General features: G+C 38.9%; 1 protein-coding gene across 4 annotated transcripts in view; it reads right to left on the minus strand.

Moving 5' to 3' along the window:
* grid1a (glutamate receptor, ionotropic, delta 1a) overlaps window positions 1-18,161 on the minus strand; it is a 270,217-nt gene that overhangs the window by 23,795 nt on the left and 228,261 nt on the right. For 3 of the 4 annotated variants that reach the window (XM_020047056.2, XM_010869916.3, XM_020047059.2), the window contains 3 exons: window positions 8,816-8,917; window positions 6,362-6,559; window positions 2,319-2,649 (listed from right to left, as the gene is read on the minus strand). In XM_020047056.2, the coding sequence (XP_019902615.2) occupies window positions 2,319-2,649; window positions 6,362-6,559; window positions 8,816-8,917 (631 nt within the window). The remainder of the gene's footprint in view (window positions 1-2,318; window positions 2,650-6,361; window positions 6,560-8,815; window positions 8,918-18,161) is intronic. The other variant, XM_020047057.2, reaches the window with a different exon arrangement.

The following is an 18,161-nucleotide window of genomic DNA, read 5'->3' on the forward strand; positions in this document are numbered from 1 at the left end:
TATCCTGCTAGCATAGTAGAGAACAGTTTGTTTTACATTGTTAATAAAAAGGTCTGGAATAAATAAACAAATTGAAAAAACAGAGTAGATGTCAAATGGACCCCTCTGGGTCCAATTAACTCTCAATACATAGTTAATATTAACTAATATTCCTCCATACATAAATCATCCTGATCATTTTCCTTCACCTGGGTTTACGGCCTGTCCTCTACAATTGAAACCACATGTTTTCAATGTGTTTAAGAACAATGAGATCTACATGCTGCTGCTTTGCTGATAATGTGGAAAACTTCTAGATCTCCTAAATCAGTATAAGTGGTTGGCTTAAATAGGCATCTTAGTTCCAGACATTAATAGAACTAAGATGCCTGTCTAAGGATTTACCAGTGAGGGGTTTAACAGCTAAAGGGGTTATTTATTCACAAATGAAAAACATTGATTCACACCAGACTCAGAACTGATACAATGGCTAGTGAAATAGTCTAAACACCTATTGCACAGTCTGCAAATTCTTATTATTTTTTTTGAATCTGGATGAAACATGTTGTATTTTGTTGAGGTCGAAATGAGAACACATTGGCTACTTGTCTTGTAGTCCCATATGGAAAAAAAATATATTTTAAATATATTTTTAAATACATTTGGAAAATATATTTCCAAACACATTTGGAAAATATATTTCCAAACACATTTGGAAAATATATGTCAAAATGTTTGAAATTGGCCGTTTAAATATATTTAGAAAAATGTATTTAATACATTTTGAAAATGCATGTCTAAATATATTGGAGCATCGGCCAGGTGGCGTTTCAAACCTGCAACCTTATGTTATATAGTCAGGCACGCTATCCACTACTCCAAACAGGACTACACTCACCTAAAGGATTACTAGGAACACCTGTTCATATTCTCATTAATGCAATTATCTAATCAATCAATCACATGGCAGTTGCTTCAATGCATTTAGGGGTGTGGTCCTGGTCAAGACAATATCCTGGACTCCAAACTGAATGTCAGAATGGGAAAGAAAGGTGATTTAAGCAATTTTGAGCGTGGCATGGTTGTTGGTGCCAGACGGGCCGGTCTGAGTATTTCACAATCTGCTCAGTTACTGGGATTTTCACGCACAACCATTTCTAGGGTTTACAAAGAATGGTGTGAAAAGGGAAAAACATCCAGTATGCGGCAGTCCTGTGGGCGAAAATGCCTTGTTGATGCTGGCCCCCACAGTCACCAGATCTCAACCCAATAGAGCATCTTTGGGATGTGGTGGAACGGGAGCTTCGTGCCCTGGATGTGCCTCCCACAAATCTCCATCAACTGCAAGATGCTATTCTATCAATATGGGCCAAGATTTCTACATACATTTTGCATTGCAAAAATATATTTATTTTCCATATAGTGTATTATGTAACAGCCTTGTTGCCAACACAATAGATTATTTCATGTGTTTCACTTTTCAGGTTGAAAATTTGGAGTGGGTAAAACACTAAAAGCGGTGAGCATATGAAATTAGAAATTGAGATAATGAATAGTAAGCATTTGTCCTACCGTAATTGACTACTGATCTGAACAATGATGAAATGTTCCAGTGTATGCCCTAGATGTAGGGAATATTCTAGGAATAATGTAGTGCAACATTTTGCTCAAATAACAATAAGTGTTTCTTTGCTGAAAAATAAACAAACACTATATAATATTAATAAATTTAATAAGTAAAAACAAAAAACAAAAAATTACATTTACTGTGTTGCCCTAAAGGTAATTGAAATGGATAAGATGAATACAGAAAATGTAGTAGAAAATGCAAAAACCTTTCTATTTGCATCTGAATAGTATTTAAGGTACTAAAGGACAGAAGTAAATCCAGTGAAGTGCAAGCTTTTACCGTGTGAAATATTGCAAGAAATTGTGTTGCATGATGTGTTGCAGCCAAGAAACCATTCTTGCAATCTGTTCTGCTTGTTGTGTTTCCGGATCATTTGATTCTGAGCTGCAACATGCATTACAAGGCAATGTCTTCTATGACTTCTTATCACGTCCAAAGCGTTTATTTTGGTGCCAAATAACTTTCCCAGATGCTGAGCCAGCATTTCACTACCTTTCCATCTGTCAAGGAAGTGTCAAGGAAGTGACCTAAGTACTAAATAGCTTTAAACAATATTCTCAGGTGTCCTCCAACTTTTATCTTTTACTGTATGCCTGGTTATATATCTGTCTATACATCTAGCCATCTATGGATCTATTTTTTGTGTTATATTTTCTGTTGTATAACTTTTGCAGGATATAATATCGTTAAAGCACAGCGCCCAGCCCACCTTGCTGCACAAAGGCTCCATAGACAATCCAGATAGCACTCTGAAGGGAGGTGGAAACAGAGGCGACCTGGTGTCCCGCAGGAGGATTCTGGGCACGGACAGACTGGACTCTCCTCAGGATGAAGATCATGACCCCAACCACAGGAATGGCGGCTGCGATGCATGCCCACACGGCTAGGTCAAAGGGCGCCAGGAGAGAGAAGATATTGATCTTATCTTCTGACTTCCGCATCAGAATTCCCACAGAGTAGTCCAGGTAGCGCTTGCTGAAATCCACCACACTCTCTCTCTCTGGAGTGATGGTGATGGCTGATAGTGCCATATCTGCTCGCTGTGAGAGAAGGGAGAGAATGGTACGCTAGTAAAAACCAAGAAATGTGAGCTGTTCTTATTGCTGTACTCATGGTCTCCTGAAAGACAGTCGCAAGGCAATAAGTTAAGGTAATAAAAATCAGTCTACTGAGGCTTTTTGTTGGCTCTTTGAGCAGGAAACTGGAGTGTCATAATATTTCTAGTGACTTCTTACTTCTATTATACACAACATGAGGCCATATAGACTCACAACTTATTTCATTTTCATTTCAAATCTTTAACAGACATATAATTACAACAGCAACAATAGATTAATTCTTATTTTTTCTTTTTTTTAAGAATTTGCCAAAAAATCTAAAAACCTGGGAAAAGTGAATGGGTCTGGATACTTTCCAAATGCACTGTATGTGCCATAAGAAATTAGAATTTCTTCACCCAAATAAAAGTATTTTGGCATTTCACTGGCAGAAACGGACCATGTACATTTCCTTGTTGAAAACAAATCAGAATATCCAGTATTCATAACAGTGGCCTGCACATCTTGTAATGAGGAATCATTAGAAGGAATAGTTTTTTTGCAAACTCGAAAAGAACAAATAGCCAGCAATCTCCCTAGAATGTGTATGAACAGCTCTCCTCCCCTATTTTGAAAGTTGAGGAAGCGTGAGGAAATTTATAGTTGTCCTGTCAGGCTGTTGTCTTTACAAAGCCAAGGGAAACTAGTTTTGTGGACGATAGGAACATTGCTGAGACTTGTCTAAAGTCTGTCTTGAAAGAGAACAACCTTATCTGCCCCCACTAGTATGAAAGAGAATTCGGCAAAACACAGAGGCCACAATAATTGCGACAAAACATGACTCTATTAAATTTTACATCAGACAACTGAGTCAATCAACCAGGGACATTATTGGTTTAACTTTCCTGACCCATAGAAAATACTGTTGTGGTGCATAATTATGGCTGAAACATCCTAAACCACTTCAAATTATGGGGAGAATGAAAAAAAAACACCCCAAACAGTGTTTAGTAGTGGGTTTACCCTTTAAGCTTCATGGTAAAAGCTAATCTGAAATAACAGAGTTCCAAAATAGTTGCACAGCAGTTAGCGCATCTATTGTAAAATTAGTGCCATTGCTCTCAGGCCCCTCAAATGATGGTTCAGAGACTACTGCAGTTATCCCTTGAGCGAAACCCAGTGATGGTCAAGTACACCAACAAATATACAGCCTCAAGAAATGTAAGTTCAGCCCAAGCATATAAAAATGTATTTCTGCCTTGCAATTAGATATATCATTGCAGATAAGCCCAGGGGTCCCTCGGAGGATGATCCCGTTGGTATTAATCACAAAGAAGGGCCTTGATCACAAGGATATCAAGAAATTGATACCTGATAATCTTATACTGGTCACTAATGAGGTACACACATACTGATATTAATTATTACTCCACTAAACTGTTATGCGATGCTTATGTTGTGCATTGGTACAGATATCTGAAAATGTGCTGTATATACAGTGGATATAAAAAGTCTACACACCCCTGTTAAAATGCCAGGTTTTTGTGATGTAAAACATTTAGGCAAAGATAAATCATGTCAGAACCTTTTCCACTTTTAATGTGACCTATAATGTGAACAACTCAATTGAAAAACTAACTGAAATCTTCGAGGGGGAAAATTTGAAAAATAACAACCTTACACTATCCTGGTTGCATAAATGTGCACACCCTCTTATAACTGGGGATGTGGCTGTGTTCAGAATTAACCAATCACATTAATTCTGTGAGAAGGGTACAAAATAATTTCCAAAGCATTAGATATACCATGGAACATAGTGATGACAGTCATCATCAAGTGGAGAAAATATGGTACAACAGAGACATTACCAAGAACTGGACATTCCTTTCAAAATTTATGAAAAGACGAGAAGAAAACTGGTCAGAGAGGCTTCCAAGAGGCCTACAGCAACATTAAAGGAACTGCAAGAATTTCTGGCAAGTACTGGCAGTGTGCTACATGTGACAACAATCTCCCGTATTCTTCATATGAATGGGCTATGGGGTAGGGTGGCAAAACGGAAGCCTTTTCTTACAAAGAAAAACATTCAAGCCCGGCTGAAGTTTGCAAGATATCCCCCAAAAACATGTGGGAAAATGTGTTATGGTCTGATTAAACCAAGGTTGAACTTTTTGGCCATAATTCCAAAAGTTATGTTTGGCGCAAAAACAACACTGCACATCACCCAAAGAACAGCATACCAACAGTGAAGCATGGTGGTGGCAGCATCATGCTTTGGGGCTGTTTTTCTTCAGCTGGAACCAGGGCCTTAGTCAGGGTGGAGGGAATTATGAACAGTTCCAAATACCAGGCAATTTTGGCACAAAAGATTCAGTGCACCTTTCAGCACGACAACGACCTAAAGCACACATCCAAATCCACATCACCAGATGAAGATAAACGTTGTGGAATGGCCCAGCCAGAGCCCTGACCTGAATCCAATTGAACATCTGTGGGGTGATCTGAAGAGGGCTGTGCACAGGAGATGTCCTCACAATCTGACAGATTTGGAGCGCTTTTGGAAAAGATGAATGGACAAATATTGCCACGTCAAGATGTGCCATGCTAATAGACTCCTTACCAAAAAGAGTGCTGTAATAAAATCTAAAAAAGTATTCGTTTAAGGGTGTGCACAGGTTATTGTGAGTTTTTTATTTTTTCCCCTCAAAGATTTCATTTTTTTTTCAGTTGAATTGTTCATGTTATAGGTCACATTAAAGGTGGAAAAAGTTCTGACATGATTTATCTTTCTCTCATTCTTTTACATCACAAGAACCTGGCATTTCAACAGGGGTGTGTAGACTTTTTATATCCACTGTATTCTATATTATTAATACACTGTAGCATAAACATTTAGCCAAGTCTATTTCTACCAAGCTGATCATTGTGTGCAGCTGGCTCTGATAGTAGAGGAATAACGAAGCCATGAGAGTGAACGTGTCTAAAATAGTCAATATGCCCTGAAGTTTGTGTCTAGCGCTGAGTAGATTTTCAAATCCATAGACACAGTGTTATAACAGATATTGTTGTTTGTGTTCTTAATTGTTTCATTAAAAGGGAGAATTTGCTATTTTCTTTTCAGTGCATTGGGAAGGTCATGTGAAGATATTTGTTGTTACAGGTGTTTTTTATGACACCTTGAGTGACCAGTAAAATGTAAATACTAAAATGCCTCAACACTAATGGATTTCAGTTTGTATTGACTGCTATGTGAGTGTAAAAAACTTGACCTTGAACTACTGTATAATTAGGTTGACCAAATCCAAGCTAGATTGTTGGACAAAACGCTAACTCTCCCATTTAAAATCATAATAAAACACAAGTCTAATGTCTATCTAGTGATATTGTCCGCAGAGTATCACTGGTTGGATTGCTTTGTCTAGAGAACCCTGACTGTCACCCTTTGGCCTGGCTGTAGTTGGGCCACTCAGACAGAAACATTTTGGGCCATAACAGATCTGACACAATATTGAACCATCGTGCTGAAGAATACATGCAGTGAATATCTTTCTAGGATGGTCCAAACTACAATGGATTTTACTGTGTCAAGGATACATTCAGCTAGGTGCCCAGGGAGTAGAGAACGGCAGCAATTGAGCGAGATCACTTCACTAGATCAGTCAACAGCAAACTATCGACCAACCTCCAAAATGAAGAAAATCCAGATGTGATATACCTTACTAATGAGCTCTCCGATCATGCCATTCCAGGAGCCATTGAAGGTAGGGGAGCCGTACTTCCCATCAGCCACCTGGTAGATTTCATACTTAAAGCCCAGGAGCCTGGCCAGTGCATCCAGAACATCAATAGAGAACCCTTTGTAGCGTTTAGGCTGCCCAAGGATGTTCTCAGCTACCATCACAAAGGGTTCCTCCTGTTGGATGACAAAGATGTTCAAAATAACCATAATTACCATATACCAAATGACCATATGACAAAAACATACAGTCAGAGTCAAACGAAATTGACAGTGCTACTATAACATTTCCGTGCATAAATCCAGCCTATGTAATCAGATATGGCCCTATTTGACTGGAGCATGGAGTGATATTCAAGAGGGCCACAAGGCTGTCGCTCAATATCGTTCCAGTTCTGCTCTGAGTAGCACTCACTTCACATGGTCAGGGCATGCCTGGCCCAGTCTACATTTTTAGGATACTTGTGTGCTGCTCAGCTCATTGATTAACCTGTCATTGAGTTTACCGAATGCTTTCAGAAAGAAACTCATGAAACACACAGGTGTAATGAAAGTGAAATACAGAGATAAGGAGGATTTACAGCAGCCTTATTTTGGTGCTAATTTAAGGTAGCCTATTATTGGGCTGATAATGTATTCACTTGTGCTTACAGATTACTTGAGAGTAATGAACCGGGTAATGCCCTGACAGTATGGAGGGAGAAAAAGATGTTCAAAACGCACCCTAAACAAAGCACTTCACTTACAGGTTCTAGTAGAGATACTGACTCCACTAGCAGACCTCAATGATAATATACAGAAAGAATTGGTCAACATAGGCTAGAAGTTCTCTGCAGTGTCAGAAAAAAAAACCACAAAGACTACATCTTGGGCAAGACTGCATTAATTAAGGACTTCGGATGAAGACTTTACAAAGATTACAGCTGAAGTTTCTGACTCAAACTTCATCTTCATAAGGATTTCCTAAGTGTGTGGTGACCTCTAACACCCAGGGCTGTTGAGATAGGAAATTTCATCAGGCATAAATAACCACTCAAATTGTACAATGGCTCTCCTTTGCAGCAGACTATGAAGGGCTGAATTGAATGGATGGAAAACAAAGTTGAGGAAAGCTGCTGGATTGGGTTGGAAAAATGACATGATTAAACTGCACTGCCAAAAGGGCACCAAGCAGAACTTATCAGAATAAATATGGAGCAGGTCAATCTACTGTGAAGAGACAAAGCAAAATAGTGGTGGAGCAGCAGCTAATGAAGAGCTGTACGTTATGGTGGGAATATAGTCTTACACACATTGACCTCCGGAAGTATTTGGACTGTGACACTTTGTTCTCTATATTCCAGCACTTCGGAAGAAACGACTATGGGTTTAAAGGGCAGAATATCGGCTTTAATTTCTGGGTATTTTCATCTATATCGGATAAACCATTTAGCAAGTGCAGCCTATTTTGAGGTCAATGCGTGTCTTAGATTCACAAACAACAATTGAGAAAAGTTCAGAGGTATGAGAATCTCTACTGAGGAAAAGATTCAGTTGTAGCTAGATTTGGCCACCCTATGTTTGTTTAAAGGTACCCTATGGAGCATTTTCCATTTAAAATATCAGATAATAACTATTACATACCATCAGTAAATGTTAAAAAAACATTTCTGGCAGTATGTCAGGACTTACACTATTCCCACTGCCATGGTTGCAGGTAAAATGTAGAAAGCCAGGACATTCATAGGTGTGTACTTCTGAGAAGGTGTGTGAGGTGAAGGCCAATGAAAGCTTTGTTTGGGTTCACGTAGCCTACACTGAACTCTCCGGAAAAGTAAATATATGGAAGCAACGCGAGTATAGGATAACAACCTGGTGTTATCTGCGAAATGTTAAGAAAATTTAACATGCATGGTGGGTTGTTTGACTAAACCTTATGCGTAAGTGAATATTGCTCAGAAGAAGCAATTATGTTGCCTTTTAGCTAGATTTTGCCTTGTGCAAACTGGTCGAGGTGCGCATATTATTGTTCTGTCTAGTGCTAGCTAGCACAATTATGGTTTCATGTTCGCTAGATAGCCATCAATGAGTCTCTAAAATATGGCAATGCATCTAACGCAATATATAGCCCAGATGATGTTTTGATTGGTTTAGCTCTTTATTTCATTCAGTGTTCCGAAGTTATGGAAAGGGCCCATGAACATTAACCCCATTTGAAACAAAAGTCTGTGTTCATTGTTCCAGCATCGACGGTTGGAGGAGACACTGCTTCAAACCGGTCATTATGGTGGTAGTTAGTATTGACAATGTCAGATCCTATTGGAGTTACCGAAGCCATGTACAACTCACTGTCAATAGGTGGCGTTAAGTTGCACCTTTTAAGTCTGAAAATAATGCTTACATACGTAACTTAAATTTGTGAGAGTGGCAAGTGGGTAGTCAATGAACACTCACCAGTAATGTTACCACCTTGACTGTAATTCCTTGCATGCCGTTCTCAATCCGACTCTCCTTCAGGCTACCGTTCAATCCACGAATTGAGTCCCAAGTTGCCAACTGAAAGCGGGAAACAGAGGAGAAAGGAAATGTACTGTCAGCAATATAATTAAAAAATCCATTATCTTTAGTCAAAACACAAAGGGGTCTGTTATGAATAATCAAATTACTGTAGTTGGCACACACTTTTCAGTTGAGTTGAGTTTCAGTTTAGTTTATTAGTCAAAGGACAAGCTTTTAAGAAGCACAGGGAACTGGCCATCTAAATATGAGTAGGTCACCAAGGCAACAACTGTAGGCTCTAGCATGGTAACAGGGTAGATTCATTAAAGACTGCAGCACTCATAAAGCTTGCAACCATACTCAGGGAAAGCTTATGACATCCTTAAAAACATCTTATAGCAATAGACACTGAAGGCTACAGCTGGCAATGACAATGACAAAGAACACAACAAGACTGATTTTATCTGAGAGAAATACTGTCTATAGTGTGAAAAGTATTTTTTTAACCTTTCAATGAAAATGTCCTTGAGTGTCTTCACCATGCAATGCAGTGTAATATGCAACCAATACAAAACAGTTAACTCCAGTTTCATCTTTAATCTCCCTGACATGACATTACGATAGCTAAATAGAACAGATAATACACATTCCATTAGTTAAACAACCTCACTGAATCCCATTGCGACACACAGCTACATCATCAAAACCTCTGCCCTGTTCCCCTATCTTTTTCATCTTACTAAGGACGTTGAAATTTTCTTTCCTCCTAAATTCTTAATCACAGCTCCTATCTGGACAAAGAACTGACAGGTCTTTGGTAAGAGCAGGGTATCAAGATATGTAGCCTTAGGCCAGATTGTAGATTATGACCAGGACTGTCTCTAAACACAGTGCATTGGTTAGTTAGGGCCATGCAGCATGCCTTTCTCCAATCCTTTCTGCTGCCTACAAGCTATTACAACAGTGGTGTGCCAAAAGTATTAAAACATGCTATGCTAAAGCATACATCCGAGCCTGTGTACTCTGCCAACTCTGATCTGTTGGTCCACACACCCCATGGAAGGGCAGCTTCTGCTCAGTCCAGTCTAAGCTTTTTTTTCCCCGAGCTGCTTAATGGCACAGTGGTAAAGTCACATTGCAGTTATCTGCATCATTATGAGACCAAGGTTTGAATCCTGCTCACAGATTAGTCCAGCAGTCTAGTGGAGGGGAGTGCAATTGGCCAGCACAATTCCAGGTTTGGGGGGTTATTTGTTGAATGCGGTTGCCTTGTCTTATCACGCTCGAGTTGAGTGTGCAGCATTATAAGAACCAGACAGGGTTTGTGCACGAGAAGACTGTCTAGAGTGTGAGTTCAGGCTGGACCTTCATCACAAATCAGATATCACAAAATTAAATGGAAGTCAAGTTCAACTTCAAGTGTCACTGCAAATGATCTGAATACTTATGTAAATGTGATATTTATGTTTTTCATTTTTTTGGTACACTCACAAAAACTTCCAAAACCATTGGTCATTATGAGATATGTGTAGATAGATCAGGAATAAAAGCAATGTAATCCCTTTTAGAACAAGGCTGTAACGTAACAAATGAGGAAAAAGTGAAGGGTTCTGAATACTTTCCAAATGCACTGTATAAATAGAGGTAAAATTATAAAATAATAGTAGGAGTCGAAAGTTTGGACACACTTACCCATTGGGTAAGTGTGTCCAAACCTTTGACTGCTATTGTACATTTTGACCAATCCTGTTGGACCAGCATGTTCAAGCAAATGCCAACCATACTGCTGGCATACGTCAACTGTCAGGACAGAACTTGTTTCCTCTTGCTGGCAGTAGCTCGCTCCCTGCTGTCACGGAGTAATGAGCCTCCGGTCACTACCACATAAGATTTATCTCCCTGGGTTCTTTACACACAAGAATGAAGGCCTCAACCCTCGGATGTCAAGTCTGGGAGAGATTTGTCAGGCTTGACATTGATGTATATGCATCAAAAGAAGACTCCCTGTGTTTGCTGTTATACTCTGAAGCATCTTATTCAGGAACCTGAAAATTTACTTAAAACTGTTTCTTTTTTTTTTACTATCTACTTGATGTTAATTTATTTTGCTACTCCAGTAACAGAAAGTTCCATGCCATTGTAATCATGGATCAAAGTCCAGTTTCACTCCAGTACTAGGGAACATTCAGATTCTTTGCACAGAAATTGATAAAAGTACTCTATACCAAAAAAGAATATTTTGAGTTTGGCGACAAGCCACAAACTGTTAGCCAGTCACCTGCATAAAATAATGAACAACTATATAATCCACGAAGTCCCTACACTCCTCTCCCAAAGATAATAATGAGTGGGGTCATCTTCCCTTTCCTGAACAAAGAGGATTATGGATTGGATGGATGCTGAAATCTCTGTCAGAAATCCATTAACCAAACCTTAAAGAGTGGAATTACATGCCATTTGGATGGTGTCCCCTTGTGAATTCTGTGACATTCTTTCATCTTTTATGAAATGCTTGCCAATGAGGAATGGGCATTGCCACTACTCTGGAGGAGGCAGTTATTAATGTTGTTCATAAAATGGGGAGGGATCCAAAAGGATTATACTGACATACTGCTTAGCAGCACCCCTAAAAACTAACAGAACGAGCCTCCAAACAGAACGAGCCTCAGTCCGTTCCTGGTTCCCATCCGGGGTAGAGCTTCCGTCTTGGTGTCCCCTCCCCTTTCTCCAAAAGCTGGTGCCTTTGGTAGTGGGGGATTACTGTAAAGGCTGTTAAGTTTTTATGTTCCATGCATTTCAATTCTAGTTTCTCTGTTTCTATGTTATTTTTGGATCCCTTGTGTTAACTGGTTTCACCTGTATTTAGTACAGTCTTTTCACCTGTGCCTCGTTTGCCCCCTCGTTATGTTGCTGTTTTAGTTCCTCCTGCCCTAGCGTTTCTTGTCTCGCATTATTTCGTGTGACGCTACTTCTCATGTTCCTGGATGTTCCCTGTTTCACCTGGAATAAACAAACCTTGTTAGAACACCTCTGTGCCCATGTCCAGCACCCTACACTAGACACACATAACTCTTATATTATCATCTACTCTCAAACCAGTTTCTTTGTTCTTTGCCGTCTTTAATCTTTTCCAGCCACAAAAATCTCTCTATTTTAGCACTATACACACTAACCAATTTCTGTGAAAAGTCAGTAAAGATCATTGCTTTTTTCCTGCGCAGTCAAAGCATTGTCAATTCTTTCCATATTAGAAATGAAGGCTGCTCTAACCCTCTTTGCACCAAAGTGGATATCCCAGAGATGGAGACCTTACAACTTCCTTTCACAATGAATGACTTCAGCAGCACTGGAGATGAACAGAAATAGAAATCTCAGATGAAAAGACTCAAAATATTTGAAAATGTGAAGATTTCATCATAAGCCGAACAGGACTTTGAAAGCTGAGCGTGACATCAAATATGTAGGGCTGCCATACTAATTTCATATTATTCTCTACAATTGAGGAATATTTGTTGGGTTTGAAAGACCATTAAAAAGACACAATTATCTGTGTAGTTTAAAAAGCCAGGTGTTTCATGCTGTGTATTCTATTGGTGCTTTAAAACATGGTGAGTATGTTACTATCAAAGTATACTTGAAATGTTTTTCTCAAGGCTTAGACGTAAGATCCATATGCAGGAGGCGGGAGTTTGAAGCGCAGGCAAAGTCCATTTACACGATCAAAAGGCAATGTACAGGCAGAGGAGAAGGGCAGGGGGCAGCAAAACATGGGGTGAAAATGTGGGGTGAACCGTCAGGGTGTGGGGAAGGAAGAGATGAATGCGGGGTCAGCCGATGACCCAATGAGCATGCTGAACCCCTTCCAGAAGTAAGAAGCGAATCGGCGACCACGATGTCGGTGGAGAGGGTGAAGTTATGAAATGGGTGGCTTTGGAAAACCAGTCTGCCACAGTGAGGATAGTGGTGTTTACCGTCAGAGGCCCCCGGTGGCTACCCCTACTGGACCCCTCCCCCCGTCTCGTCTGCTCTGTGGCTGGTGATGAGAATTTAGGGGGTCACTGCCATGTCCTGGCACGTCAGGCCTGCTGTAAAGTACCTCCTTCCCTAACTTGTATCTTGTCTGTCATTATTTGGTTTCCGAATCTACGTAACCTTGTTTCTATCAGACCTTTGTTCTCCCTGTGCCTGCATTCTGCCTCCTACAAGTAACGTTACAGTTATGTTTTTATACCAACAGTACATCTTAGGAATTACGTTCAGAAAGAGCTATTTTGTAAACATTCGGTATGAACATAAATCAGTTCAATTACATTCGCAATCAACATATCCCTAGTGCTACTGGTCCAATGACTCGCTATTATGTTGCTCCTTAATGTTTCACTACTATGTTGGTCCTTAACGTAATCAGTTCAAAGTTAAAAACATTTACCGTTAATTGTAAACTTAGGGTTAAGGTAAGGTATCACAGTACTAAGGTTAGGGTTAGTGGTTACAAAGAGAGAAAACTTGCAACCATCAGACTGACAGTTGGTTACGGAAACACCTGCACACCATCCCTAACCACAACGCCCTAGCAAATACTGTATATTATACCTGTAGGAGCTCGGTATTATACCTGTAGGAGCTCAATATTATACCTGTAGGAGCTCAATATATTACCTGTAGGAGCTCTGTATTATACCTGTAGGAGCTCTGTATTATACCCGTAGGAGCTCAATATTATACCTGTAGGAGCTCAATATATTACCTGTAGGAGCTCAATATTATACCTGTATGAGCTCAATATTATACCTGTAGGAGCTCGGTATTATACCTATAGGAGCTCAATATTATACCTGTAGGAGCTCGGTATAATACCTGTAAGAGCTCGGTATTATACCTGTAGAAGCTCAATATTATACCTGTAGGAGCTCAATATTATACCTGTAGGAGCTCGGTATTATACCTGTAGGAGCTTGGTATTATACCTGTAGGAGCTTAATATTATACTTGTAGGAGCTTGGTATTGAGAAGTGATGAGAACTATTGTTTTCCTAATTTGGGGGGAATTAGAATATACAAATCATGACTTCTTAATAATAATTCTCGATCTTCAATGTCAGAAACTGTGTTTGTATAATTTTTTCACTTTTCTTTCTCATTTATGCAGACTAATTTCTGGTCACAAATCTAAAGTATATATACAGTGGATATAAAAAGTCTAGACACCCTTGTTAAAATGCCAGGTTATTGTGATTAAAAGAATGAGCAAAGATTATTAATGTCAGAACTTTTCCCACCTTTAATGTGAACTATAAAGTGAACAATTCAATTGAAAAACAAACTGAAAACTTTGAGGGGAAACAATTAAAAACTCACAATAACCTGGTTGCATAAGTGTGCACACCCTTAAACTAATACTTGGATGAATCACCTTTTGATTTTATTACAGCACTCAGTCTTTTTGGGTAGGAGTCTAATATAGGTCACATTAAGAGTGCAAAAAGTGCTGACATGATTTATATTTGTCTTATTCTTTTACATCACAAAAACCTGGCATTTTAACAGGGGTGTGTAGACTTTTTATATCCACTGTAAATATAAATCCATTATTGGTTTCTTGTTTTGCAAAAGGGCATCCTTCAAACATGCTGCCAAGCATACACTTGTTAAAATGACCAATCCTCGACTAGAACAAAGTAGTATTTAGGCTTAATGCCAAACTCATTGGTACCAAGTTCTTTATTATTTACTTTGATTCAGATTTATGAAAATGTCCTGTCTATTGATCGACACTTATTTCAGTTTGCTTCTGCCAATGTCCACAATGAGTTGCAAAACAATGTGAGGTGAACACTCTAATCTATTAAAAAATTATATAAATAAGTTGCTATTTAATAACCAGACCTGCTAAGTCCACTGTAATTAGGGTACTTTTTAATGTATAGGGTAATGTTTATTTGTCAATATGTATTTATATGATGTGGAGTCTACCATATTTATGACAACCAATTATCAATCCCTCCATCGCTAACCCAATTCCAAGCCACATCTTCCCAAATTAAAATAAGATCTGGTGGAACATCTGTCAAACTCTTTTAGCCAATGGGAAAGTAATTCTTACCAAAATGCGTATTGGCATTATCTAAATAAAAATATATTTTTCAGCAACACCTTCCTCCATGTGTCATGTGCACAGCAGCACCAATTGCTACATTGTAACACTGATGTGGGAAAGCTGAAAACACTTAGCTGTCTCAATAGATACTGCACCGACTCGGGGCAGAACAAGGCAGTTCTAACATAATTGAAATTAATTTATTACGTTAAAATATGTCAGCATAATAAGTAGCTAACTAATTCAAGAAATAATGAAACACTGTATTTATTTATTTATTATAAGCAATTAGCTGGTTAGCTCCTATTTTATGGAGGTGGCTTGGGTTCAACTGATGTAGTGAAAAAGCATTTGTTTAAAACTCAAATATTTGTGTTTGATGTCAGGAATACATTACTTGATTTGCTATACTAAAAACATGTCAAACACTATACTTAATGTTGTATTTCCAATAGAATGGTAAAGTTACTCTCTAAACGTCAACTTCAAAAGGTTGTTGTGTCAGGCTCACATGCTATGCTATCAAGCATAGCTATCTATCATTCTGGATAGACCATGACCTGTCACAAACCAGAGCTACATCTTCTACAAAACAACTCCAAAATACATGTATTGTCACTAAAAGAAAAGCTAATATAGGACTTGCTTACATCCAAAACGAAAACAGGTGGCACTTGCCTATCCAAGGACATTGTTACAAGATACTCTCCATGAATGCCCCACTAAACATGTCCCAGAAAAAGGAAACCAAAATAAATACCCACACCAATAGGATGGGTTGGGAGAGGGGGTAAAGTATTTGTATACCAACGTATTATTAACATTTGATGATAGGAGGAATGATATAAGGAATTTCAGGCAGAGAGGAGGAAGACAGATGGCTGGTGATACAAACGTGTGGCCTGCCTCTTAATCTCCATCTGTCACCTTGTTCATTTCTAATTGCATTGCTCCTTAAGACATTTGCAGACATGCTATCTGGTTTTTGCCCATTTCCCATAAATTATTATCTTGTTTCTTCTTCGCTTGTTCAACAACATTCATATTTTGTACACTCTAACTCCGCCGGGTGTACTGTTAGCAACATTTCTGTGAGCATTTTCCTGCATATTGTATATTTCTGGTGTTCTGGTGCATTTGAGTTGATGTTCAGATTGTTGTCCTCACCATCTGTGAAATAAATAATAAACAAGCTTCTGGACATTTCTATGCCATGCCACTCACAGTAGATAAAAGGTGAACAGTACTTCAACGGCGATGAAGGTATGATGAAGGTATGGGGGGACTGAAGTTTTATCCCATCTCTGGAATACATGACAAACAATCATAGCCCATTAGTCCATCACTATGTTAAATGTTACTGTGCCAACATGTTTTTAGCATCAATGTAATCGGACAAATTAACATCATCTTATATAAATGTGTCACGTTTAGAGCTCGGTTGCAAGTCCTTCGCATGTGAAGACTGGCTGAAGTCTGTAACCCATAGACAACAGATGCTGGGTATCTTCCCTGGTTACGCTCTGTCAGGCCTGGTCTGCAGCCATCTTTAGTTCCGGTAGTTTCTGGGTTTTGTCTTGAGTCTAGATCTTGTCTTCCCACCTTTCGTGTCAAGTGAAATACATGGTCAACTGGATGGAATTCTGTGATCGACTTGGCCAATCAAGAGCATTCCACGTTTTGCACCTGAATAACTGATTGGTTGGTTAGGAGTGTGTGGGTGGTCATTGTACTGCTGCAAGGTGAAGTGACATCCAATGTGTGGTCATGCATTTGGTCGGATCAGTGCAGACAAGAGGCCCCCTGACCTCTATTTGTAATATTTGTAATCCCTACAATTTAACAGAGATGGACATATGTGATTTTGTAAGAAATTTGTTCAAGCAATACTAATTTAGGATTGCTTTCACAAGGGTGGAGGTATATTCAAATATGTTATTGCAGTTTTTATATTTAAATATATTGTTTGATAAAAAACAAGAGTTACATTATTATAAATTCCCATACTCCACAATAAAAGTGGGGTATATGAAACAAAGAAATCATCATTTACATGCATGAAACATTGAATAATTTAAGACTTTCAACAGACCACTCACCATTGAGTCAACCTTTCCAGACAGACAGAACTAGTATAAACCATTTATTATTAATTCCTCCATATTTACACTTAAATTACAGTAAATTGTGCATTATATTACTAACTAGTTACAAAGCACCGACATTTTTGGACTAATGAGCTTTGAGGGTGAAATGGAGATATAAGAATATAAGAAAAAGAAGGAACGTTTTCTACGTCTCTGCACTTATCTCATTGTTCACAGAAAGATGAGGCAATGAGAGTAATGATGTGTGGTTAAAATGTTACCTAAGGGTTTTTTTCATATTGTGTCACTTCCTTTGTTTTTCTTCCTGTCTATTTCTATCTGTGTACAATATTCATTCAGGAGGAAGAACAGTCAGGTTATTAGATTTTAATGAGAAATGTAAGTAGGAACTCATTAACAAAATATCCTGACAATTTGACATATCAAGGATCAAATTTGAAAGACAGAAACTGAAGAACATACATCACCCAACCGTATTGAACGATAGACCCATCTACAAGCGTACAAACTAGAAAATCGTAAATCAGTCTTCATTTGGTTCAGACCTCTTTAGATACTTAATCTCAGAGCCATCAGACCAGTGAGAAAATTGACTCAATTGGGATACATTATTATGCAGGGCAGAGTGGCTGATAAAAACAAGCGAGTGAATGGGAGAGTGGAAACAGATGACCAAAACAGTGACATGTCAATGTCCTCAGAGTCTACTTGAAAGTCACTGGTATAGTTAAGAATATTTTCTTGAGTAAGAATGTTCATTTTATGAATGCCAACCTGTGAGACAGCTGAATCAATCCCACAACCCTCACCAGGAACATATGAACAGGTCATTTAAGGGGACGGAGGAGAGCTACTTGTGTCTATGTTTCCCAGTAAATGGCCATGCTGATAGAGAAAGGCAGACAGGAACACTGATAATGAACAACAACAGCGAATGCATTTGGCATGCCTTTAGCTGGCCTTCGCTTTGCCCTGCCTCTAATGATTTCAAGAAACAAGGTGCTTCGGTGCGTGTGTGTGTGTGTGTGTGTGTGTGTGTGTGAGACCACTGGCCTGCTTCCTTTTGTGTATCTCTGTGTCCGCATGTTTTTCAGCA

The sequence above is a fragment of the Esox lucius genome, chromosome 6, assembly GCF_011004845.1.
Source record: "Esox lucius isolate fEsoLuc1 chromosome 6, fEsoLuc1.pri, whole genome shotgun sequence".
Lineage (NCBI taxonomy): Eukaryota > Metazoa > Chordata > Actinopteri > Esociformes > Esocidae > Esox > Esox lucius.